This window comes from Drosophila rhopaloa, unplaced genomic scaffold (assembly GCF_018152115.1).
Source record: "Drosophila rhopaloa isolate 14029-0021.01 unplaced genomic scaffold, ASM1815211v1 contig_3, whole genome shotgun sequence".
Classification (NCBI taxonomy): Eukaryota; Metazoa; Arthropoda; class Insecta; order Diptera; family Drosophilidae; genus Drosophila; species Drosophila rhopaloa.
The window spans coordinates 2389731-2414382 of NW_025335123.1; the positions used below are offsets into that span (position 1 = coordinate 2389731).

The window sequence follows — 24652 nt, forward strand, 5'->3', positions numbered from 1 at the left end:
AATTCAAATAAAATTAATTAGGTTGCCTCCAAAAATATCGATAGTTTTCTTATAGATTGATTTGTACGTTTTTAGTCAGGTTAACAAAAAATATATTTGCAAATAACTTATAAAAAATTAATAAATAAGAAAAGCAATTGTGGAATAAACCATCGATAGCTTAGAATTCTTCTTTGATCGATTTTTTTTAAAATTATGATATCGATCACTGTTTTTTATGGGGACTCAAATCTAATATTCCTGTTATTGTATATATTTATTACTATATTTGAGATAGTATCGTTGTTTAAATGTTTCGGTAAATTGTTGTTTCTAATTTTTCATTTCTTCTCCTCCATTTGAATTATTGAAAAGAAAAATGCCTCCCCAAAAAAATTCCCTAGAAAAAGTGTTGGAAAATACCAAAAACGTTTCCTTATCCAAAACTGTTTGGCTGGTATTTTTTAGTACAATCCAGTATCCAGTTCATGTTACCCATAACAAAATGCTTTTTAAATGCCACAAAAACACCCAAAACAAACAAAAATTAAAATAAAATTATGAATAATAGTGCCTTTAAGACAATAGCAACTAAAAGCAAACCAACAAACTGGAACCAAAACCTTAAAGAGAACCAGAAATCAAACCAGATCCCTAGCTGGGTCCAAAGACCAGTTCAATTAAACTAGTTCCGATTTGAACAGTGCAACTCTAGTTTTTTTTTAATACATATATGTTTTAAAAACATATGCGGAATCGGGCAGATAAAAAGGCATTAACCGATTGCAAAGGATCAAGGATAAAGCGACTTTGACTGCGACGCTGACTGCGACGTCGACTGCGACAGAGCGACAATGGTGTGCTGTGCGAGTGCGTTTGCGATTGCGAGTGTGTGTGTTTTGTATCGTGTTGTCTGATTGTGTGTTGTTGCCGTCGCTGTTGTTGTTGTTCTTATTGTTGTGCGTGTGGTTGACGGACGGACAGTGGAACAGAACGACAGTGGACAGTGGGGCTACCAGGATAAACCAGGATAATTGCAACATTCTCACCACCAAGTAAGTCAGCCCCACCCCCTCCCGTATACAACTAATATTACTAAACCCACTTTCCTCTTCTTCTTCCTCCTTTTCTTTTTATCTCTTTCCCACCCAGAGAAACAATAGCAAGAAAGCAGAAAAAAAACAAAAACAAAGACGTAAAGGACCTTCCATGTCGCCAAGTGTGGGCCTTTGATGACGCCCAAGGACTCCCGAGGACTCCCCTTCAGCCAGGACTACCATGCTCCCCATTAGCGAGGAGCAGCAGCTGCACAAGCAGCAGTTAGATCAACTGCATCACCAGCAGATCCCAGAGGATCTGGAGCAAGTAGAGCCCCACGTGGGCGATGGCAGCCTGTGGACTGCTCTTTACGACTACGAGGCCCAGGGCGAGGATGAGCTGACCCTGCGGCGCGGCGAGATAGTGGTGGTCCTGTCCACAGACAGCGAAGTGTCCGGCGATTTGGGCTGGTGGACTGGAAAGATCGGAGATAAGGTAATCCCACTCAGGTCCCATTAAAGGTTGCCCAATCTAACATCTAATCCCTCCCAGGTTGGCGTCTTCCCCAAAGACTATGTCACCGACGAAGATCCACTCCAACTCAATGTCTCCTCTGCGATTGGAGACATCCAACCGCATGAAATCGAGTACGATGAAATGGACATCAAGGAGGTCATCGGCTCGGGAGGCTTCTGCAAGGTCCATCGTGGCTTCTACGATGGCGAAGAGGTGGCCATCAAGATTGCCCATCAAACGGGCGAGGATGATATGCAACGGATGCGGGATAATGTCCTGCAGGAGGCCAAACTCTTTTGGGCCCTCAAGCACGAGAATATAGCCGCCTTGCGAGGAGTATGCCTCAATACCAAGCTCTGTTTGGTGATGGAGTACGCGAGAGGTGGCAGCCTTAATCGCATACTGGCTGGCAAGATACCACCCGATGTCCTGGTCAACTGGGCCATTCAGATTGCCCGTGGCATGAACTATCTGCACAATGAGGCGCCCATGTCGATCATTCACCGCGACCTCAAGTCCTCCAACGTGTTGATTTACGAGGCCATCGAGGGTAATCATCTGCAGCAGAAGACGCTTAAGATAACCGATTTCGGGCTCGCCAGGGAGATGTACAACACGCAACGGATGAGCGCGGCGGGCACCTACGCCTGGATGCCACCAGAGGTTATCAGCGTTAGCACATATTCCAAGTAAGATCCGGGAAGCCGCAAAAAATATTCTAGAACATAGATTTTGCTTTAAAATTGTGAATTGGGATAGAGTAAAAAGCGTATTCTTATCCTCGTAGAGAATAGCTAAATAAGATTGTTGAAAGCCCAAAAAATTAGTCAAAATTATGATCTTTACAAAAGCCTAATTTAATTTATATTTAAGCTGTCAAATGACGTTCCGCCCAAAGCTCAGCTCTAGTCAGTCACCTATTTAACATAACCCTTTGCCCCACAGATCTTCCGATGTTTGGAGCTATGGTGTATTGCTTTGGGAACTGATCACTGGCGAGACGCCCTACAAGGGCTTTGATCCTTTGTCCGTGGCGTATGGCGTGGCTGTCAATACGCTGACCTTGCCGATACCAAAAACCTGCCCAGAAACCTGGGGAGCCCTGATGAAAAGTGAGTTGTTTCGTCTTTTGCATTTCACAAATTGACTAATCAAAAACCCACAGGCTGCTGGCAAACGGATCCGCACAAACGACCTGGCTTCAAGGAGATACTCAGGCAACTGGAAAGCATCGCCTGCTCCAAATTCACGCTGACTCCTCAGGAGTCCTTTCACTATATGCAGGAGTGCTGGAAGAAGGAGATCGCCGAGGTGCTCCACGACTTGCGCGAAAAAGAAAAGGTATCATCAGGCTGGGAAACCCCTGCAAGCCGGCAAAACCAATTCCTATTCCTTTTAGAGTTGTTCTAGATCGTTTCTAGATCGTTCTTTGTTGGCCTTACGCCGCTCCTGTGTTTTTTTTCCATTCTCGCTCCACATTTTCCCCACTTGGTCGTTGATGAAATTCTAATAATTTGGTATATACTTTTTCTCCAAAAAAAAAAAAACAAAATTCCCCTGTAATCCAATAAACATCAAACGACGTTAAGCGTTTCCAAACCATCGAAGAGGTAAGCGCGTCCAACAGGTTCCCCATTTGCGTTTCAGTTGCGTTGCGTTTCGTTCTGTTCTGTTACTTTAGTTACTTTATTGTATCATAAGTTATCCTGTTTTTTTGTTTCGCTAATTAGTGTCCGCGTTCGGCTGGATAACTTCCCACAATAGCCCCCTCTCAAGCGAACTGCTGCATGGTTTCTAGTTCCTAGTTAAAGCTATTTTGTAGCACTTGTCCCCATTAGGACTAAGTCTTACCCACACTAACCCCTCACGTTCCGCCATGTTATCCCTATAATCCTGACAGGAATTGCGCAACAAGGAGGAGCAGCTGCTTAGGGTGCAGAACGAGCAGCGCGAGAAGGCGAACCTCTTAAAAATCCAGGAGCAAATTCTACGCGAGCGCGAAATGGTGCTGATTGAACGGGAGTTGGTCATGATGCAGCCGCCGAAACGCAAGCCCAAAAAGGGAAAAAAGGTAGGAGATTGTCTCAAATTGATAGTCCTTAAATAATCATTTTTCCCATATTTATCATGCAGAACAAACCACTGCAGATTGGGCTGCCCACGGGCTTCAGGCACACCATTACGGCCGTACGCGACAAGGCTGAGCAACCGGGATCACCTTCCTTCTCCGGATTGCGCATAGTGGCACGTGAGTACTTATCTCATGGTCGGGGGCCTTCCCTTTATTCTTATTAGCTTGGGGCAATGAGATCACACGAGTCTCATTTAGCTAGGGATTATCTGATGACACGATTAGGTCTACTATTCAACTGAAATGCAATGTCGGGTAACGTGCGGTTCAAGACTATATGTTGTTATAATAAAAAATCACAATAAAACTTTATAATTTTTTTAAATACCATAATCTCTTTTGTATAGCAGTTTATTCGTTGAAACATACTAGATAAATGAATTTGCATAATAAAATAAGTCTATTAAAGTCTTAAAAATGTACAATAAATTAATTGTGTAAAATTCAAAATGTTCCTCTGTTATATTCAATTGGTTTTATCTTATCAAATACTGCTATTCAAAACAGAGGGCTTATTCTTAAAATTATCCTATGTGTTTTGCTTATTCTATGGTTAATTGATATACCTACTAGCACTGTGTTAGATTTATGAAACGCACCGTACCCCTAATTAGTTTACATTATGCACCTTGCAGGTCTTAATGATAAGATTAGGCACCCAGAGGGAATGAGATTAGAGTCATGAGAGGAGTCATGCCCCGGGAATGTACGACACTTCGTATCAGTAGTGGGAATAACCTAATTTCTTGAATATTTATGTTATCTTTATATATGATTTGATTTTCTGTATATTTGATTGATTTGCTTTTCGTTTTTTCCTTATTATTTCCTCTTATGTTCCGTATTATTTGGGGCACGTGTGCAATATATCAGTGACCGATGGGCACAAGGGCAAGACGTGGGGCCCGTCGACGATGCACCAGCGGGAGCGATCCCTACTGCCCTCGCAACTGGGGGGCGGTCAGCCGGAATGGCCCGCCCAGAGCTCAACCCACTCCTCGTTCAGCAAGAGTGCCCCGAATCTGGACAAGAAGCAACAGCAGCAGCAGCAGCAGCAACAGGTGGCCTCGCTGACGCCGCCGCCGGGTTTGGGAACATTGGGTGGAAGTGGAGGTGGAGGCGGAGGCGTTGGCGTTGGTGGAACGCCGACCACGCCCCTGTTGTATCCAGGTATACCCCATTTACTAACGCGCCCCAACAACAACAACATTGGCAATTGTAATGCCATCACCACCACCATCACAACCACCACCACAACCACCACCAACAACAACAACAGCATCTCCGCCAACAACAACAATCAGCTATATAATAATAGTACTAGTAATAGCAATAACATTAACAGTCAGACTAACCTAACATCCCAAACGAACGTCGTAGTCGTCCTCCAAAATGGCAGGAGCAACTCCCACAGCAGCCACAGCCAATCGCCAGCTAATTTATACTATCGCGCCAAGAGTCAGGAGTACGGACTGGATCATCCGAATGCCTATCCGCCGGCTCCACTCTATCTGGTAACGGATGACGGCTCGGAAACGGACACCGTGGCCAGTCCAACCGGTTGCTTTCACTTCCTAAAGCCAGGCAACTCCTCGTCGGTCTCGAATCAGGCCAGTGGTGCAGTGCATCTGCAGCGTTTTGGCGGCAGCCTGGGCAACAGTCCCGCCGTGGGAAGGAAGAAGCACTCGCTGGACAGCTGCGACCAGCAACAGCCTCCAACCAGCAGCAATAGTCTGGCACTGTCCAACCAATTGGCGCTGCCATCGGAGGATAACAATACGTACGACCATGCCTTCTATCGGGATGTGATCAAGAAGATGTCCATGGCCAGCAGCGAGAGGGTGAACTCCAAGTCCAGTGGTGATCTGACCATGTACAACTCCAGCACTCGGCTGACGGCCAGAGATTGCGATGATGCAGAGGAGGCCTTCGAGGGTGGACGCTTCCAGCGAAATCCGTCCGGATCGCAGTTCCCGCGGCACTGCTTCTTCACCAGGAAAGAGGGAGAAGTGGAAGCGGAGGAGTTTGAGGTGGACTCACCGGAGGCGGAGGCCGAAGATGATGGCCAAGTGCCCACCAGCCAGATGCGCCAGAACTCCACCACCTCGCGCAAGAGTTCAGTGACCTTCCAAAGCGTCAGTTTCGAGGAGCCCGCCAGCGTGACCACGCCACCAACGACTGCCAGAACGGATCTGTATACATCCAGTGCCTCTATTAGCTTCGCCACCTACCGCTCCACCTCGCCATCACTGTCCTCATCCTCCACGACCGCTTCCGCCTCCGCTTCGATCACCTCGTCCGGTGGCGAGATGATCCAGGGTGAAGCCGGCTACCACATACAGGAGAACTCGATACTGACCCCGCGTCGCTGGCGCGATGTCCAGCCACATCCCGACGTCATAAAGATGAAGGAGAGCATACTGGCCCAGGAGCAGCGTCAGCACAGCAAGAACCAAAAGAAGCAACGACCCAAGCACATCACCAAATCCAAGTCCGTCGAGGCGCCAGTCGAAGGAGAGCATCCCCATCACCAGCCTCAGCACCAGCATCACTCGGCAGGATCGAGCAAATTCCGCTCCCTGCTCAATCTCTTCACGCGTTCGCGAAAGAAGTACAGCAAGCTGGCCGAGCACAACCTGGTGGGCGGTTCCGAGTTCAGTGCCATCGATCCCTATCAAACCGATTTGGCCATGGGCGGCAGTAGTCGCTCCCTGAAACGCAAGGGCAAGAAGCCACAGACGCAATCCTGCGAGCAACTGGAGCGATGCTGAAACAGCACGGAGGATCGGAGGAGCGGACTAAAAGGAGTAAGAGCTGTGCTGCTGTTGGAGTTTGCCGCCGAATGAAAACCGCCTAATTAGCTCATTGTTTTATATTAAAACTCTAGACTAAGTCAGACGCAAAAGATACAAGAAAAAAAAAACAGACGACATAAGGATTTCCTCTGAGGATTAGCCATAGCTAATGTGTCAAAATAGGAGGGCTTAGATTTCCGAAAACCCCGTCTAACGAAATCACTAAACAACAAAACTCCCTTTTCCGAGAAAGGCTTTTCAAAATAACCGAATTGTTCCTAACGAATGCAATATGCAAAATCTACAAACAGATTTCTTAATTAGTCCAGTGATTTTTGGTCAGGGGAAGCACCTTAAAAATTGCGGAATAATAGAGAGAGAGGACGAAGATTTACGGATTAAACGGATAGACTAACGCTGCTTATACGTAGACATCCAAAAAACACGTGCATGGGCCAATGGCAAATTATTCAACTAAACCATATACATAAATGTGTAACAATTGGATTAACATTAAGTAAACCATATTGCTATATTTAAACCGAGGCGCACATGCGTCCTTACATTACATTACACACATCTTAGTTGAACTAAGCTCTAGTTGTTTAGGAATTTGATTTTTTTTTTGTCTTGCGAGAAGCCTTCTCTTTCCTTTTTCTATGTAAGAGATATTTTCCAAATTTCCATCGCTTTCCGCACTTCGTTTGGTGAGAAAACTTAATGAAAAAATTTGAAGACGATTTGCGGAACACGCGGGACTTAATTTAATTTATATTTTACATTCGACTCCTTTGGTATTTTGAGCACAGTTTTATTAACATTTATTACGCAATCGGGTTTTCCAATTAATTTATTTATGATTTCTTTTACAAAAGCACACGAGTAATAGCGCAAAAAAAACCTGTGATCAAAAAACAATGATAAAAAAAGAAATGATAATTTTTTTGTATTATTTTATGGAAATTTTCAATTGTATATTTATATTCTTTTTACGATTTGTTCATTTTACGTTTACTGCTTGATTTGATTTCAATGTACTTTGTATATTAATGTATTTTCCATTTTGGGGCCAAGCCAACCCAAAAAAAAACAAAAATAAAGAAGAACCAATGCCTAGAAACAGAAAACCGACAATAAAACCCACTAAAGAGATTCTGCCGACCAGTTTTGATTGTCTCCCAGCCAAAAGCACAGAGAAAATGCTAATTTCAAGATTATAATGACCTGCAATTGGCTTAAAACTCCATCAAGTAAATTAACAAAAACATATTTATAATATGTTTAGCTATATATTTAAATGGTAATTAATCGTACAAATGTTAACTTTTTGATATTAGATCAAAATCAAAAAGTGTATAGTTTTTTCTCTGTGCATAAGTTAATCCCCTTTCGGACAGAGAGAAATTTGACGAACGAACCGAGACTCTTGGTATGCGGTGGTTAAACTTTGGTATTGCCTGCGGTTACTATCCAACTACTCGTCCCTCTCCGACTACCCGCCCACCGACCAAATCCCAGCTATCGATCCCCAGCCAGAGCCATATTCCGTAACTCAATCATGTCTCATGTCCGCCTCGGAATGCTGCCGGCTGTCCAGGCTACCAGGGCAACAGCAAGATGGACGACTGGCGCCCGGGGGCCACCAACATGCCGATCATGTCGCCATCGCCGTACCTCCTCAGCCGCTTCACCAGCAACGTTCCACTGCCGACGCTCTACGCCGGGGACTCCGCCCGGAAGCCGAAGCTCTCGGTGATCGAGCTGCTGCTCTACAACATGGCCTCCATGCTGGCCGGAGTGGCGGCCGGATACGATGTGCGGATGTCGAACGTGTCGCCAGTGCATCCCACGCTGCTGAGTGAGGTGCCCGCCCTGAAAGCGGCGCCCAAGGCAGTGGCTCCAGTTGCGGAGGAGGTGGAGCCGCCTCAGGCGCAGATCCTTGAACTGGAGGCGGATGCGCCACTCAAACAGCAGGAGGGCGATCAGCAGGATCTCCGGGAAGGCACGCCCCGGAAGATGGCCAGTCAGGCGAGGTGAGTGATTCACTAGCTTATGAATAGCCCTTAAAAAATATTTATGTTACTATATAATCTCTGGTTTATTCCAAAAAAATGTATTTTTAAAATGCTTAAAACATATTATTAAATTAAGACCGCGTTTTTTTAGCTTAATCGAAATAATAATACAGTTTAAAATAATAAAAAAATTTTTTTGGGTCTTTGAAACGTTGAATCATACGAAAACAAAATACAAATAAGATTGCCCTACGTCATTTTCTTAAAAAACATTTTTTAAGCTCAAGATCGTGGTGATATATCGAGTGTAAAATTATATAAATAAATTATTAAAACATAAAATTGACCGCCAATTCTTCAGCTTTTAGGCTTTATTTATTATCATATGCTTTGGGTCTTAAAAATATTAAATCAATAAAACATTTTCCTACCCACAGATTTGGTGGCATTGAAGCTCCGGCCTGCAAATCCCAGCCCACTTCTCTGGCCCGGCGAATCGGAGGCAGTCAGCCGTATTACACGCCCGTGCAGCGGACTCCGCAGCACCAGATGCACCACCAGCAGCACCACCAGCACCAATCCCAGCCCGTGCCATCCGCCTTGGTGACCACAGTAGCCGCCGCAGCAGCCCAACCGGCGGCCGGAGTAAGCGGCATCTACGCCGGAACACAGCCGCCGACGCCATCGCCACGTCGCAAACTGAGCAACAGCAGCTTCGGCAACGCCAATCCCCAAGCGGATGCCTTCGAGGAGTTCCGTGTGGGCGGCGGCATCGGTCCACCGCCACTCTATGCGCCGGCGGATTACCTGAGGAACGGACCGAGCTACTCCAACGATGGGGGAAACTACCGGAATGGGTACTTCGGTGAGTTGGCTGGTGGCAGGATTAGTTATGCAGGTGTTTTCCTAATCCCTTCTGTGCTTCGACAGGTTCCAATTACTTTCCCTACCGCCCGGAGTTGAACTACAGCTACGAGCGGGACTGCAAGTCGTATCCGGACTACTCCTACGACTACAACCATCGGCTGCCGGATTACTACGACTACCAGTATGAGGCGCCAGTGGTGCCCGTGCCCGTTCCCGTTCCTGTTCCCGTTCCCGTGACCGTTCCCTGTGGGGTCAACCAGACCCGGACACCACCACCTCGGGTTCCCCAAATGGGCGTAAGTGCGGCCGGACACCGACGCACTCCCTCGACCGTGTCAAACAACTCAAATGTTCTGCTGGAGCACGAAGAGCTGCTCTGCTATGATTACAACAATCTCAATTTGAATGCGGACTACGAGAGGGAACGGGAACGGGATCGGGAGCAAGTGCCTCCGCCCACGAAGCAGGAACTGTACGCGGGATCGCCCAAGCTGCTGAACCGCCTGATCCACAGTCCCTTGCCGATGACCAAGAGCAAGTATGCCACGGCGGCGGTGACGCGACCCGCCAGTCTGCCCTTTGAGCAGCATGCTCTTTCGCTGAACTACCAGCAGCCGACCGTGGCAACGGTGGTGGCTTCTCTACCACCTCCTCTAGCTGGCCAATCCAAGCTGCGCAGCTCGCTGAAGAAGTACAATGGTGGCGGAGGCGGAGGAGGAAACGGTTCCACATCCTCGCAGCAGGGCACACCCACTAATCCCACACCACCGGATTCGCTGACCAGCGATGATAGCTCCTATTTGAGTGCCAAAGAGGGTTCCATCGGCTCCCAGCACAGCAGAGTTCGCTTCAGTCCGGAGGCCTATTTGGATGCCAACCCGTTGCCCACATTGGGACGCAGGATGACGGCTCCGGCGATGCAGTTGCCGCAGCACCAGCAGCAGCAGCAACAACAGCAGCAGAGACGCCAGCGACAGGCTTCCAGTGGCAGCACGCCATCGCCATCGGCCTCCTCCTCCTAGCAGACGCGACTGGCGCTGACCCTGCAGTTGGCGCGCAGTCCGGGAGCGGACATCGGAAGCGGAGGAGCAGCCGGGCAGGCGCTTCACCAGCAGCGGGTTCCCTATCGCTGGTACTCGGGAGCCCGGCGATCTCGATCGGCCCACTATGAGTACCGCCTGTGAAAGAGCGGGACAGGCGCAAAGTTGGAAGCGAAAGAGAAGGGGATGGCCATAGAAGCTGGCAGGGATCGCCGGAGCAGGAAGATCTGCAGAAAAACCAAGTACTTAGGAGGAGCAACAAGTGGAGCTGCGGGAAAACTACAGGATCAGCTGATAAAGAAAAAGCAGGCAGTTAAATCTAAGGGGAAAATATCGGAAAATGGAAGAATGCCACAGCTAACAACAAAAATCAGAGGCAGCCAAAAGCTTGAGTAAGAGAAGTAACTCATTGATAAAGGAAAAGTAAGAAAAATCGCATAGCTTCTGGAATTTTACCTTCAGATGAGGAAAAGAAGCAATTATAAAGCATAAAATAAGTTAGCTTCATATAAGCACACAAAAGTCGTAAGCTGAATATAAAAGGTCGAAAAACACCAGAGAAATCAAATGGTTTTCAGGAAGAATCAGAACATATATCAAGTACGAGCAGTTGAGTTAATCCAGAACCTAAAGAAGCGCAAACAGCGGAGGAAAAAACAAAAAAAACAGGAGCAATACATTTTGGGCAGGATCAACAGGAGCGTTTTTACCTAAGATCTTGCAGAACTTAAAATCAAAGCAGCCTATACCCACTGTCTGTATATAAAAGTAGTTGACACAGTTGTTCACTCGCAAGTAATATATTAATTCGATGTTAATATTAACCCACAGATAGACAAACCGTCGTATTCCGGGGTGTTCCTGATGCATTTGGAGATTTCAGGAGACCTTTTTCTGTTCCCAACCAATTACTTTTGCAAAGTATTGATGGAAATCGTATACCTCGAAGAATCTTTTTAGAACTTAAACCCTTGGGGATTCGAAATCTGCAGAAGTTTTAGGAACACCCCCTGGACATACACACCCATAGACACACAACCCCTGACTTGCGCGATTTGCCTTAAAAGTAGAGTGAAGACTTCACTAGTTTTGCCTGATGCCGGATTCCAAAACAAAAAAAATCACTCATCGTAACGAATCCCAATCCCTCGTATAAGATTATCGATTTAACTGATGGACAAATAGTTTGATATAGCAAATATACTCCCATTTATGTATTATATATATAAAGACGAAGTTCTCCACTTGCGTTCTCCGATTCAGATTAAGAGCAGCCAGCTAGCAAGCCATCAACAACAAACAACAAACAACAATAATAACTAGTAATACTTTGTAATTCCGAGGACACCACATCCCAATCAAGACACACGCCAGCCGTAAGCTCCATTTTTAAGTCTGACAAAATGTTTATATATTCATAGATATTTATAAACACCTAGATATAGACCGATATAGACGCGTTAACCCAAACCACTAGCTCTGAATTGAATAACAGTATAACTCGATCGATTTACAACTACTTATAATGGATATATAAGAGTATATATATACATGCATATATCTATATAGATATGTATAAGACACATATAACGAAGCATATTGCTGCTGTTTTTTCCAAATAATGAATAGCTATGATAATGATATAATGGCGAAGAATTTGACTACCTTTACATATATGACACGTACATAGATACTGCTACTAAAATGCTTATTATGTAACCGATTATGTAATCAAGTTTATTTTCGAGGTGTTTTGAAAGTCTCTAGAGTTTTTGGGGTATATATCCTAAATATGTTTTCAAATAATTTGAAGAGGCTTAAGAATCAATTCGTATGTTATTAAGCTATTTAAAGATATTTATTTCTTTTAAAATATTTAAAATTTAATGTAAAATCAGATTGAAAAATGTAGAGTAACAATTGTTTTATTGCTTACATTTTTAAAACTTTTGTAAGGTATTTCACCTTCATAACACCTTAGCTAATACTTTTAAAATCTCTAGAAATTTACGGAACACCGCGGATAATGTTTAATCCGATTGCAGCATGCACAAATAGCTTTCTTTGACTTTCGAGGAGCTTAATTACCAATTTAGTTACTCGACTTGTTTGCCACGCGAACAAACACAAACTCTAGACCATATTTTTTTCGTTTTTGAGTGGGGTGTAACTAGACCACTGCTCATGCATATATTTACCAATTAATTACTATAATTTAGACAAATTGTTGTTTATGCTCACACAAAGCCGAAGTTAACCAAAAAAGGAAACGACATCCGATTGACCAGAAACAAAAACGGATCAATATAGCGTATAGCCTATAGCCCATAGCCATTCATCTGCCCAACAGTCGACTTTAACATTTACCTACTAGCTTAATTGCATTTGCCTGCATTATTTATTAATTAGGAAGGGTTCGAGTTCTAAAGTTTATTTTGTATTTGCTTCTTAATTGCCTTGAATTAGCAAGTGGAAAAAAAACATGGGGGGGGTCTTCGAGGGGGTAAAGTTGGGTTGAAGGGAGCGGAGCGGACTCACAAATATGCAATAACAAAATGCTGCTTGTGACTTATGTTATGTACAAATTAGCAATTAACAATTGACGATTCATTTAAATCATTCAGAGACCAAAATGCGAAAATAAAAACTATTTTTTATAGAAAAAAAAAAACAAAAGAAAAAGAAAAGGAGGGCAAAGTTTTCCTTAATTGGAGTGGCTATAAAAGGGGCTCTCAAGATATTCCTGCGCCTCAAAAGTATCTTAGCCATGAAGTCGAACGGTCAGATATTCAGGAAAGTGGAGGTGAAAGAGGAGGTGGAGGAGGAGGAAGTGCCCGAATCCCGGAGGGCCTTCAGGAATCTCTTCAACTGTTTCTACGCCTTGGGCATGCAGGCTCCGGATGGCAGTCCTCCCACGAGGAGCACCACCTGGAGGCGAATCTATCGCTGCTTCTCGGTGATCATGTACGTGTGGCAACTGCTGGTGGTGCCCACCTGCTTCGTGATCAGCTATCGGTACATGGGCGGCATGGAGATCACCCAGGTGCTGACCTCCGCCCAGGTGGCCATCGATGCAGTCATCCTGCCGGCCAAGATTGTGGCCTTGGCCTTGAACCTGCCATTGCTGCGGCGGGCGGAGCACCACCTGGCCGCCTTGGATGCCCGATGCAGGGAGCAGGCGGAGTTCCAGCTGATCCTGGATGCGGTGAGGTTCTGCAACCGATTGGTCTGGTTCTACCAGATCTCCTACGCCATCTACTCCTCCTCGACCTTCGTGAGCGCCTTCCTGCTGGGCCAGCCACCATATGCCCTCTATTTGCCTGGCCTGGATTGGCAGCGCTCCAAGCTGCAGTTCTACATCCAGGCCTGGATCGAGTTTCTCATCATGAACTGGACGTGTCTGCACCAGGCCAGCGATGATGTCTACGCCGTGATCTATCTGTATGTGGTGCGGGTCCAGGTGCAGCTGCTGGCCAGGAGGGTGCAGAAGCTGGGCAGGAGCGATGAGGCGAGGGGCGAGGAGGAGGCCTATCCGGATGCGAGGAGGCAGAAGGAGCACTGCGCGGAGCTGCAGCGGTGCATTGTGGACCACCAGACGATGCTCCAGCTGCTCGGGTGCATCAGTCCGGTCATCTCGAGGACCATATTCGTCCAGTTCCTGATCACCGCCGCCATCATGGGCACCACCATGATCAATATCTTCATCTTTGCCAATACGAACACCAAGATCGCATCGATTATCTACCTGATGGCGGTGACCCTTCAGACGGCTCCATGTTGCTACCAGGCCACCTCGCTGATGTTGGACAACGAGAAGTTATCCCTGGCCATCTTCCAGTGCCAGTGGCTGGGCCAAAGCCCCCGGTTCCGCAAGATGCTCCTCTACTACCTCCATCGCGCCCAGCAACCCATCACTCTGACGGCTATGAAACTGTTTCCCATCAACCTGGCCACCTACTTTAGTGTAAGTACCGATATCATGCATCAAAAGATTTTTCGTAGGGAAAAAACAGCCATAGTTTGAACAATTGAGCTTTATGGCCTTAAGTATAATGCTATGTTTTTTCGATCTCCATCCACATACCAAGTTTCATAACGCTCGGACGAATATTTTTTCACTGTAGATGTTTTAGTTGGCATCCTTAATTATCGAAAGAGTCAGTCGCTAGAAAGTATGCAATACATTTTGAGATAGTATGGGGAAATATTTAAAAATTAAAAAATATATATCTAAATGTTTTGTTATGGTCTGTGTTATAGACATTTTATATATACAATACAATACACGTATCATTATCTTACATACGAATAATTCCAATAATTTAAAAAACAATAAATTTTATGGTTACAGATCGCCAAGTTCTCGTTTTCGCTCTACACGCTCATCAAGGGGATGAATCTCGGCGAGCGATTTACTGGGACAAATTGAAAAACTATTAGCTTGAAATGCACTACAAGAATTAGGCGATATAGAATCGCTTTTTTTCGCAACGAATTTCTTTAGAATGCCTTTATAACGGGGATGGCAAATACCAAATGTAGATTGTATTTTAAATGAAGCGCTCACTTCTTATGTTATACTCGGATATGGGTAAACTTAGTTTTTAGTATTGGTTAACACATATAATTAGTGCAAATTTAGTTATCTGCAAATATTTAGTACCACTTTATGAGAGGCAATAAACACATAAAATGTGCCAACAAAATGGGAAAGACTTTAAATTTGTGAGATCTACCAGTGTTTTTTTTCGCTGTGTGGGACTTTCTTGAGCTTTAACAGATTCCAAATTCCAAGTGAAATCGATAATGATCGCTAATCGGCCAGAACAGAAGCCTGCTAACCACTGGACCACTTTGCCGCACCTTCCATTCCCACATCCCATCCCTTGCCCACTTTTGTTTGTGCGCCCAAGGCGAAGCACCTGCCAGGAGAGGAGGCACCTCCATGGCCACGTCCAGATCCACCCCTCCATCTTCGCCGCGCCTCCGGTTTGTGGCCCAATTCGAAGTGGTGCCACACTTTGTAGTGCTATACCGTTGTACGGATCACACTGTGAAAAATATTTTTATTTCGGTTAGTTAAAAGTAAGCTAAAAAACCGTTTGGAAATTTACAGTTTAAAAGACACTCTAAACTTACCATAAAGACGAGAAAAGAAAAAAAATAATATGAAGTATGAGAAACTATTTAACTTATAAAAATATATACATATGTATATTTAATATAAACGTTTTTTTTTTTTTAAGTCGAATTATAACATTTTAACTTGATATTTAAAAGATCTTAACAAATTTACAATATCAAAGCGACACTTTGTCGTAAATTTAAAATATAGTAGTTAATAGACAAAGTATTACAATGACAACTAACATTTTATAGGACATGTTGATCTTGAGATCAACTGATCCAAAATAAAACAAGAAAGGAAAGCTAACTTCGGGCGGAGCCGAAGTTGATATACCCTTGCAGAATACTCTGTAAATTATATTCTCCAAAATTATTCATATGATGCATTCTTAATACTCATAAAAAATCCCAACTTTCTAACTTTAAAAACACCAAAGTTATGGCATTTCCAATAGTTCAGTTATATGGCAGCTATAGGATATAGTCGGCCGATCCTTATGAAGATTGGTAGGTCGGATTGATTGGCCAAAAATAAAACCCATAGAAAATCCCAACTTCCTAACCTTACAAACACCAAAGTTATGGCATTTCCGATCGTTCAGTTATATGGCAGCTATAGGATATAGTCGGCCGATCCCGGCCGTTCCGACTTATATACTGCGTGCAAAGGAAAGAAGGGTGTGTGCAAAGTTTCAATTCGATAGCTTTAAAACTGAGAGACTAGTTTGCGTAGAAACAGACAGACGGACAGACGGACAGACAGACGGACAGACGGACAGACGGACATGGCTATATCAACTCAGGAGGTGATCCTGATCAAGAATATATATACTTTATAGGGTCGGAGATGTCTCCTTCACTGCGTTGCACACTTTTGACCAAAATTATAATACCCTCTGCAAGGGTATAAAAAGTGTATTTATCTATTTATTTACCCTTATAGTAGTAAAAGTTATAAACTAAAATACAGTTAGCAGCCAAGGATACTTTTGCTTTTGGCCAAACATTTTTTTAAATATGATCTGTTGTTAATTAGTAATAAGTAATTTGGATATTGTTTTTCAAAATAAACCTAAAATTAAATTTTTCTCTGTGCAGTCAGTGGCCAAAGCGGAAAAGTGGAATGGAAAGGCTGCTTTCGGAGTCTGGTTCTCGAATTCTGGCCAAGCTGGAGATCTTTGAAGTTGGCCAAATGTTCTTCTGCTCTCGAGCCGACAGGTTCTGCTTTTTTTCGGTCCGGCGCGAAGTTTTCTCGTCTTGCGGATCGGATGCGCCACCCATCCCAAAGTGTGTGATTATTATTTTCATGTTGAGTGCCTCCAAGTGGTTGTGTTTCTGCTCCTGATTATCGCCCATAAATAAAACCGATTGTCATTTCCAGAAGGGTAAGTGTGGGCCACATTTGCTACTACTATTTCAAATGTCTGGACAACCAGACATTTGCATCCAGATCCAGCAGATCCAGTTTGCTGGCTGCTCTTGGACTTGGCCTTCGCCTATTTTCACTTAGTGGGCCAACAGGTTTTCCTTTTGGCATGTGCCACATTCGCTGAAAGTAAACCACAAAAAATAATGGGAACGCAAAGGAAAACACTCGTACACTCCTACGAAAATTAGAACACATTTCATTTTTAACTTAATAAGTGTGCAATTTTGGACTGTTTACCAGGACAAAGCAGGATGTTGGGATGTTCTTATAATAAGAAATAATGTATATTATGTTGAAGTTACTATAGGATTTATAAGTACAACGGTACAACAAATGGTATGTTAATCATTCAAATTTATTACATTAAACTATTAAGGGGTAAGGAAAAATAATAACATTTAAATTATATTAGTAAGATAGGATATAAAATAAGATTATAAGAAGTAAGGGCACATTTATTATCTACATATTGAAGAAATAATAACAATTTCTAGCCAGCCATAAATATTTGGAAAACTAGGATATTTGTAAAAGCAATTACATATCTAATTAAAAGACGGAAAATTTGAATCTTTAGTTCTTCTATAATTGGGATAAAATTAAAAAGACCTAAATGGAAAGTTTAAATAAACAGAGTGACTGGGTTATAAGAAACAGAGTGATATCCATGTGCCATTAAAGGCCAAAGACTAACAAGGTTTTTTAGGATAAGCAGGCCAATCTCAGTATGTGTGCACATCAGAAAATCGGGCTACAGATGAGTTGTTCCTCACCTGACAAAATCCAAGTCGCTACCTTCAGGCACTTGAACAAAATTAAACGAACTCCGCTCGGAGATCCCTGGTGGTGGTCACCATGCATCGGCGGATCCGCTCGAGCGCCCAGTCGCCGCTGGCCAATCGGCGTCGCCGTTTGAGGAGCGGAGTGGACCCGGAGGATGAGCGGATGTGCTGGATCTGTCTCACGGGCGACGAGGAACAGCCGGCTCGCCGGGATTGGGTGCACCCCTGCCGCTGCCGTGGCACAAACAAGTGGGTGCACGAGGCCTGCCTCAGTCGCTGGGTGGACGAGAAGCAGATCCTGGCGCCAGATGTCCCGGTGACGTGCACCCAGTGCCGCACGGAGTACATCATCGTGATGCCGTCCCTCTGGCGCTTCGACGCCCTCCTGGAGCGACTGGACAAGAGCTACGGGCGACTGTGTCCCAGCGTCCTCATGGGCATCCTGGCGGCCACCGTCTACTTCTCGGCGGTGACCTACGGAGCACTGACTCTGCTCGAGCTGGCGGGCTACGAGACGGGCATGCGGCTCCTCCAAGAGGATCCCACGCTGCTGATGATCCTGCTGCCCTCGGTGCCCACTGCCCTGCTCCTGGGCCGCATGGTCCGCTGGGATGACACCCTGATCCGCTGGCTGCGTCGCCACAATCGCCTGGGTGTGCCCGCGGATCAGCTGGATGCGGCGGGCGAACCGCTGCCCGGTGCTCCCCTGGACGATGAGTACTTCGATGAGGTGGAGCACGACCTGCCGGGCTCGGATGTCCAGTTGGCCGGCGGCACCCTTGCCTCCGAGCACCTGGGACGCGCCTCCAGCAGCTTCTGCATCGCCCTCAGTCTGCCCACCCTCGCCGTGATCCTGGGCCAGTCCCTGTTCGGCGGCGTCTACGAGGAGAGCAAGCTGCTGGGCATCCTCCTGGGCGGAGTGACCTTCGCGGCCGCCAAGGGATTGGCCAGTGTCTACTTGAGGCAGGCGCAGTACCAGCGCAAGCGGCAGAGATTCGTGGTGAACTACACGCCGGAGAACATAAGCCGGTTTACCAGGCACACAAATCGTGGCCCTAATCCCGTCCAGAGGCAATAGGGCCATCTGGAATCCACCTCGCTCCTCAGACTCCCTGTTGATTATTTATTTCTTATGATGGCAACAAATCCCATAATAAAATCACTACGCGCTACAACCAGAAAACGCACAACATTACTTTTTGAACACATTTATCTTTATATTTATCCGTTGTTAATTCAAATTATTTTTTTGTTTTTATTGTGAAAGTATTAATAATACAGAAATTTCCGTAATAAGGTTTTCGGATATGCATATGTAAACATTATAACATTATATTTATTCCATTAGTCCGAGTTTTTATGATCCCTAGATATCTGATTGTAGGCCACCATAACCGAATATGAACATTCAAATCCAAGATTCGGATATAAATCTATTCAGAAAAATCAAAATTAATTTATGTTCTTATGAAAAATATTTGTGTAATTAAAGTTTGCTTGGAATCAATGGTTTAGAATCTGGTCTTGCATTATGGTTTGTCTATTAAACTATTATTCTATTATCTAATTTAAGTGAGTTGTTAAATTTAAACAGATATAAATATAATACTGCTGATCAATAACATAATTCTACATCAAAAGTTAAGGCATTATTGAAGAGGATTTCCCTAATATAATAATAAATTCAAGTTGCGTTCCCTTTTTTTAATATTTCAAAGCAAACTGAGTTCCACCAAATATGTATTTATTTAAAATTGTTAAAGTAAAATCAAAACATTTTCAAGCTCCATGGGGCTTTGAACGAAGGACTTGACCCAGCCAAGATCAAGGACACGGCCAGGATCCTAAAGACATAGCTATGTATATACCGTGTATAGGGAGGCCACAGTCCGCTTGAAGGCTCCCAGTCGGTTGCCCAGAAATCTCGTCCATCCCAAGATCCTGCCCCGCGATCTCTGCGCCAGCGAAGGACCATTGTTCTCCACCTCGATGCGTCTGCCTGGCCAGGCCATCATTAGTTTGGCGGCCACCGGCTCGTCGAAGAGGAGCAGATAGCAGGGTCTTAGGCCCACCGATTCCTGGACAAAATACTCCAGGAAGTGTTTCTCCGGCGATTGGGCAATGGATTCGTCCAACTCGGTGGGCAGTTGGCAAATCACCAGAGCCCTTTGCGGTCGGGTCAGCATGGAGTTCTCCCAGCACAGCGGGTTCCTCAAATTGCCCATTTCTGGCGGGGACTTCTCCTCCGTCTGAACCTCCTGCTCCTCCTGCTGCTGCTGCGGTTCCTGCAGCGCAGCTAGCTCCTCGCAGCGAACCAAGGCCGTTTCCGGCTGGGCATACAAACGGATGGGTTCACCCGGAGGATGCTCCAGGCTGCCAGTGGCCAGGAAGCGATACAAATGGTTGAATGGCAGGCCCAGGAAGGCATAGCTGGGCTGGTGCCCCCGTGGCTTTGGATACTCCATCAGCTGCTCCCTGCTCTGATGGTCATGGCTTTCGTAGCTGATGCTCAGGAGATGACCGGGCTCCAAGGTGGGACGTGCCAGACCCAAGACCATGCAGAGCCGTCGCAAATGCAGTCCCGACATGCGGCGCAACGTGGGCGATGAGGGGCTGGCCACCAGGAGCCAGTGGAGCAAGCGAATGGCTTCCCTATCGTCTGGCGTCAGGTCGGCGTAATGCTCCTCTCCGCCCAGGATGTCCAACATGAGGCGGCAGGATGGCCAATTGTCGGACACGGAACGACGCAGTCGATCCACTTGGCAGCCGGATCCGGGACTCGCCTGGAACTGCGGTGGCACTGGGATGAGGGTCTTCTGGTGCTCCTGGCCGCTGGCCGCCGCCGCAAAGATCAGCAGACGGACGTCACTGGCATGTGGTTGTGCCCTCAGAGAGTCCCGAATCTCAGCCATTTCTTTTTGGAGTGGGATCACCCACGAGGATGCAGCCGCAGGAGGCGGCGGCACCTTATCCTTCCTTTTTTTTTTTTATTGGAAGGAAGAAGTTCAAAAGGGTTATCGAAAGTCTGGTCAAGAAACCAATGCGCTTACTTGGAGCCCAAAACGGCATCCATCGACTCATTCTCCGGCGATTTGGTCCTGGCTGGACTGGAAATGGGTCGGGGGAGGAGGATCGTGTTGAGACTGGTGGGCACCATCGACACCGGCACTGGGGTGTCCATCTTCGAGACTGCGATTTTCACCTGCACCACAATGCCACAACGAATCCGAAAGCTCGCTTCAACTCTTCACAATTTTGACAAAGCGATTGTAGTTTCGAAAATAAAAAAGCAACTGGGAGCTACTTTAATAAAATGTTGAGTGATCGAGATCTGAATTCGAACTGGAAAAACCAGGAGTAAACAATTCATTCGAACGAGTGTTATATTTGAACTTAAAACTTAAATGAAAACTGAAGCGGTATTTTTTGAGTGATTTAATTCCTAGTGACATCATCAAAATGAAAAAAAGGTACCAACTATTTGAAATTAAAATTAAGATTAGAGTTAATTAGAGTTAATTGAATGTTTGTATTAATCAAACGATTTTTTTCTCCAACTGCATTTTTATACCCATTTCAAAAATTAATTGACATTTCGAAACATGTTTTTCGAGACAAAAATAACTAAACTTGTCGGATTACAAGTCACTTTAATTATTATTCTTGGAAACTTATTTTTTTTAATGTTCTTAGGTTGTTATGAATTATATTTAGTTTTATTTTGAAATTGAAAAATATTGGCATTCAAATAATATATCCCAAATCCCAAATAATACCCCGTTTTTTTTTGTAAGATCATCTTTTCAATAAGCCCAGATTTTATATGTTGAATAATATTACTTTCTATTCGCAAATAAGCAACTATTTTGTGACGTGATCATTGGCGAAATCAACAAAACAAAATGCTTACGCAGAAAAATAGGCATGCAATCAGTGCGTATAAACGAAGTATTCAGATTACAATTCCAACCTGTTGAAATCAGAGTCACCGAGCAAAATCGAAAAAGGCGATTACAAAATGATGGCATTGAAGCCATCTGACAGGAAGTATTTACGAGCACCTTACAAACCACAAAACCGACGGGCCCCTCTGTTGTAAAATGCAAAACAATCAATAGTAAATAATAACAATAAAAATATATATTTATTATTTATTATTTAACTGCGTCAGACTCGGATTCTGATTGTGACTCTGGATTCTTTTTGAACTAGACCTCCCAGTGCGTTGTATTTGCCTAGTGATGAGAACTACTACATGCTAAGCTACACAAAAAGAAAAGGGAATATGAAACAATGATCAATTTAAAACTTTGAAACACTCCTAATAAGGTCATGTTAATTACAATTTACAATATAGGCGATGAGTTTTATCTACAAAATATCAGATCATCATATTAGTACTCTCCTCTATTGAAAGCTCGAAGTGTCCAAAAAATCGTTCAGTCACCAATGTTGAAATAAAACATATCGGTTTCTAAATATATTTACTCTGTGAATTTTGGACTTTGACTAGACTATGGATCCTTCGTGATCCAGACCTTGGAGTTTCTTAAATTTAAGCCCCATCCAGACGCAACCATGACGCATCTGACCCAGAACGCCAAGTGGTAGCCAATTAAGAGGCGGGCAAGCGAATCAGGGGTCGCCTGGTCACCGGCGGGGCAACAGCTACGTCAATGCGACGATCACAGTCCAGACACACATGTGTACTAGGCGGATGGATGCTGATACCGAGAGCCCGGTGCAAAGTACGACATTCCACGGCGGATTGCCGGATTATGGGTTTCGAATTTGAAAATAATAAACACATATGATGGGAATTTTATTCTTTGGAAATTCCTTTTATTAACTTACTACGTCTACAACTAATTACGTACAGTGATTATGGAGTATTTACGGGGTCTACAGCTAGTTAAAAACTTTGTTTTCTGGCAGCCTACATTTGATCCGTCGGCCTAAACTAGATTGATTGACTACAACTAGGTGTATTTCGTACCGATGACTACGCTATATTAGCACTTGAAAGTCCTATACACATGTGGGTATATGGCTTAATACATAGACCGGTGTCTCTGGCTATCTCTCCTCCTCTAAGTACGGATGATGATGGTGTTTCGCCATGCCTTCCCATTAAGTTTCAAACTTAATTGCGGCACTCTGGCGCGGTTTGTTCGCTTCATATACGGGCAGGCGACTTTGGGATACTCCAATTCCTGCCGTTGAATGTGTGCTAACTGGAAATATGGCACAGAAAAACATGTTATATTTGGAGTCTTGACTTTTTCGTCTTAAATTTAAGTTGGTCCCAAGTAATTAGACTATCTTAATTTGACAGTTTGTGGTTTTCTATGTCGGGTTCGTACTTTTTGAATGTTTCTTTATACTTCCTTTGACTGTCATCTTTTGAGAATTCTAGATTGAAATTCAAAACTGTATTGGATTTTTTCTACATTAAAATTCAAAACTACATTTTTTTTGTGATGTTATAAATAGTTCAATATATGTATGTCTCAAAAGATATTATTCGGAATTTGTAAAAATATTAACGCCAGTTATTTAAAATACTTTTAAAAACATGTTTAGGGAAAATGATAAATGTATGTAATTAGTAATTTAAATACTCATAAATATATCGCCAAAGCTTCCAGAATTTACTGGACTTATATAATTTCTGAGTAAGATATTTTACTAACTATAATTATGAGTAATTAACGTTCCCATTATATTTTGTATATTATTTAAAATTGAATAACTAGTACATGTTTGGGCTCTATAATTTCAAGGCTAAGTCTCTGTAAAGGGATTCTGTCCGATATTTACCTACCTAGAACTCCTAGAACCGCTTGTTGTAGCGCAGGAAGGCCTTGTGACGCACCTCCTCCTTCAGACAAGGATCGGATTCCCTGCCAGAGCCGCCACGCTGGACGCACACTGTCTCCACCTTCAGACCGAAGCACTGCGTCTGGACGACGTTGAAGAACAGCTTGCCAATGGCGTTGGCGTCCTCGTCGCCGGCCATCTTCAGGCAGGTGCGGAACCTTAGGTCGCAATTGCAGTGCGACAGGGTGTACGGCCGGTAGTTGAAGAGATCGTAGCGATTGGACATCCCGTCGATGTACATCTTGCAGTGGTCGTGCTTTCGGCAGCACTTGTCCGCCTTGGAGGCGCCGCCCAGGTCGTTGTAGGTTCCATTGGCCAGGTTGCCGCGTCCGCACCACCGCGTGTTGGGCGCAATCAGCCAATCGGAGAGCTGTCGCTTCCGACGCACTGCAGCAGCGACGACGCCACTACTATGGGATTCCGTTTCGGGGTCGTGCGATCTGGCGGCCAAGTGCTTGGCATCCGTCCCGGGAAGAACGCACAGCTGCCAGGTTGCCAAAGCCAGCAGAGGCATCAGAACGTAGATAGAGATAGTGCTTTGGTTCGGGATCCACATCGTGTCTGCTTTTAATTTAACTTCAGCGCCCGGTTTCCGTAACTGATTGCTCGCCAATCTGAAAACACTGCCTTTTTATATGCTCGCCCACCGCCGCCAAATCGGAACTGACGCGTTCCCACTGGCATGCATTTGGCGGTGGGATGCAAAATGACGATAGGTCATGGTTTTTAAAACAAAAATATTTCACAATATTTTCGGTTTCTTGCTGCCTTCCATAATATCACCAAAACCAATGAACAAAAAGAATATTTTTAAGATTCACCAAAATATATTTGTTTAACACAACTCTATATTAAACAATTGTGATTTTTTGCCAAACCCTTAATTTTTGAGATAAGCTATTACTGTGCTTTATTATCAAAAGTAAAGTTTATGGAAGTAAGTTTAATAAGTTTATATTTAGATTTTCAAAGTCAAAATATCAATTTCTTTGACCCAATTCATTACACCATACGATTCACAAAAGAAATAAACTTTAAGTGGTTTCTTCAAAA

General features: G+C 44.4%; 5 protein-coding genes across 8 annotated transcripts; 3 read left to right on the plus strand and 2 right to left on the minus strand.

Moving 5' to 3' along the window:
• Positions 1-459: 459 nt before the first annotated feature.
• On the plus strand, positions 460-13012 carry LOC108047596 (mitogen-activated protein kinase kinase kinase-like). Of its 3 annotated transcripts, XM_017127838.2 has the most exons (11): positions 460-1034; positions 1132-1512; positions 1570-2222; positions 2479-2645; positions 2699-2874; positions 3123-3143; positions 3434-3604; positions 3667-3781; positions 8057-8492; positions 8912-9339; positions 9405-13012. In XM_017127838.2, the coding sequence occupies exons 2-11, from the start codon at positions 1258-1260 to the stop codon at positions 10361-10363; spliced, it is 3381 nt and encodes a 1126-aa protein (XP_016983327.1). In that variant the 5' UTR covers positions 460-1034; positions 1132-1257; the 3' UTR covers positions 10364-13012. The 3 variants fall into 3 exon arrangements, with proteins under 3 accessions (XP_016983327.1, XP_016983325.2, XP_016983326.2); XM_017127836.2 differs by lacking the exons at positions 8057-8492; positions 8912-9339; positions 9405-13012 and adding an exon at positions 4538-7611; XM_017127837.2 differs by lacking the exons at positions 3123-3143; positions 8057-8492; positions 8912-9339; positions 9405-13012 and adding an exon at positions 4538-7611 and having other exon boundaries at positions 461-1034.
• Positions 13013-13148: 136 nt separating this feature from the next.
• LOC108047594 (odorant receptor 7a) lies at positions 13149-14810 on the plus strand. The gene is made up of 2 exons (XM_017127835.2): positions 13149-14345; positions 14733-14810. Exons 1-2 carry the CDS (start codon positions 13149-13151, stop codon positions 14808-14810), a joined length of 1275 nt encoding a protein of 424 aa, XP_016983324.2.
• Positions 14811-17687: 2877 nt separating this feature from the next.
• On the plus strand, positions 17688-18914 carry LOC108052345 (E3 ubiquitin-protein ligase MARCHF5). The gene has a single exon (XM_017134727.2). The coding sequence runs from the start codon at positions 17793-17795 to the stop codon at positions 18795-18797; it is 1005 nt and encodes a 334-aa protein (XP_016990216.2). The 5' UTR covers positions 17688-17792; the 3' UTR covers positions 18798-18914.
• A 532-nt stretch (positions 18915-19446) lies between these two features.
• Positions 19447-21039, minus strand: LOC108052344. Its single transcript, XM_017134726.2, has 2 exons — positions 20770-21039; positions 19447-20695 (listed from the first exon to the last, which is right to left on the minus strand). The coding sequence occupies exons 1-2, from the start codon at positions 20898-20900 to the stop codon at positions 19576-19578; spliced, it is 1251 nt and encodes a 416-aa protein (XP_016990215.2). The 5' UTR covers positions 20901-21039; the 3' UTR covers positions 19447-19575.
• Positions 21040-22539: 1500 nt separating this feature from the next.
• On the minus strand, positions 22540-24258 carry LOC108052341 (acidic phospholipase A2 PA4). Of its 2 annotated transcripts, none has more exons than XM_017134722.2 (2): positions 23544-24258; positions 22540-22953 (listed from the first exon to the last, which is right to left on the minus strand). In XM_017134722.2, exon 1 carries the CDS (start codon positions 24153-24155, stop codon positions 23553-23555), a length of 603 nt encoding a protein of 200 aa, XP_016990211.1. In that variant the 5' UTR covers positions 24156-24258; the 3' UTR covers positions 22540-22953; positions 23544-23552. The 2 variants fall into 2 exon arrangements, with proteins under 2 accessions (XP_016990211.1, XP_016990212.1); XM_017134723.2 differs by having other exon boundaries at positions 23540-24176.
• Positions 24259-24652: the final 394 nt, after the last annotated feature.

Coding starts and splice junctions, on each gene's coding strand:
- LOC108047596 (XM_017127836.2), top strand. CDS start 1,258: ATGCTCCCCATTAGCGAGGAGCAGCAGCTGCACAAGCAGCAGTTAGAT. Junction 2,223..2,478: donor AGCGTTAGCACATATTCCAA/GTAAGATCCGGG, acceptor TTTGCCCCACAG/ATCTTCCGATGTTTGGAGCT. Junction 3,144..3,433: donor GTTTCCAAACCATCGAAGAG/GTAAGCGCGTCC, acceptor TAATCCTGACAG/GAATTGCGCAACAAGGAGGA.
- LOC108047594 (XM_017127835.2), top strand. CDS start 13,149: ATGAAGTCGAACGGTCAGATATTCAGGAAAGTGGAGGTGAAAGAGGAG. Junction 14,346..14,732: donor ACCTGGCCACCTACTTTAGT/GTAAGTACCGAT, acceptor TTATGGTTACAG/ATCGCCAAGTTCTCGTTTTC.
- LOC108052345 (XM_017134727.2), top strand. CDS start 17,793: ATGCATCGGCGGATCCGCTCGAGCGCCCAGTCGCCGCTGGCCAATCGG.
- LOC108052344 (XM_017134726.2), bottom strand. CDS start 20,900: ATGGACACCCCAGTGCCGGTGTCGATGGTGCCCACCAGTCTCAACACG. Junction 20,696..20,769: donor GATGCCGTTTTGGGCTCCAA/GTAAGCGCATTG, acceptor AAAAAAAAAAAG/GAAGGATAAGGTGCCGCCGC.
- LOC108052341 (XM_017134722.2), bottom strand. CDS start 24,155: ATGTGGATCCCGAACCAAAGCACTATCTCTATCTACGTTCTGATGCCT.